Consider the following 841-nt stretch of genomic DNA (forward strand, 5'->3'; position numbering starts at 1 on the left):
CCCATGATTTTCTACATGCAGCGTTGGGCAGTGTGGGACACAACCGTGTTCATAGAGGGCATGGGTAGCTTGAGGTTCATCCTGGTGTCCAATGAGGCAGAGGTCCGGAAGGCTGGTGGCGGCCAGAACTTGATGGTGGTCAACCAGGTGGCAGAGGAGGTGCAGAAGCAGGCCACCCCCCTTCTGAAGAGGGTTGTCCATGGGTGGTTGAAAGAGCGCCCACATCTAAAGCAATATACAACCAACGACAGCATGCTCCTTTGCAGGCTGAAGGCCATCAAAGCCATACACAGCTCAACACCTTCAGTGAAGCTGGCAAGCTGCACAGCCATGGCCAAAGCTTTGCACCGGAGTGCAGAGCTTGCTCCGGTGGCTTCTGCAATCAAGGAGCTTAAACTGAAGCGGCCGCCATTGAGTGCCACAAGTCCAGAAATGACACCTGTACAACTGGCCAAGGCCACTGCATTCGAGCGGCTGCAGCCCCCAGGGAAGCGGTGTGGGGCCATGATGGCCACACATCAGCTGGAGGCAGAAGACACACCGACTATGAATGCGGCCCAGCCCACTGCCACCACCTCCACTGCTGCCGCCACCGCTGCCACTGCCACCGCTGCCACTGCTACGGCTCCTGCTACCACTGCCGCCACTGCCACCACTGCTGCCAACACTGCCACCGCTGCCACTGCCACCGCTGCCGCCACCACCGCTGCCACCACCACCAATGCAGCAGCAGCAGCAACAGCAGCAACAGCAGCAACAGCAGCAACAGCAGCAACAGCAGCAACAGCAGCAACAGCAGCAGCAACCACTGCCACCGCCATCCCCAGTTGCAACTCGCCCC

General features: G+C 59.7%; 1 protein-coding gene across 1 annotated transcript in view; it reads left to right on the top strand.

Moving 5' to 3' along the window:
* Window positions 1–841, top strand: part of VOLCADRAFT_94529 (uncharacterized protein) — a gene marked incomplete at both ends in the record, with an annotated part of 21,393 nt that overhangs the window by 14,678 nt on the left and 5,874 nt on the right. The window contains one exon of the mRNA XM_002953696.1: window positions 22–494. Coding sequence (XP_002953742.1) covers window positions 22–494 — 473 coding nt within the window. The remainder of the gene's footprint in view (window positions 1–21; window positions 495–841) is intronic.

Source organism: Volvox carteri, assembly GCF_000143455.1.
Source record: "Volvox carteri f. nagariensis unplaced genomic scaffold VOLCAscaffold_38, whole genome shotgun sequence".
Taxonomy (NCBI): Eukaryota; Viridiplantae; Chlorophyta; class Chlorophyceae; order Chlamydomonadales; family Volvocaceae; genus Volvox; species Volvox carteri.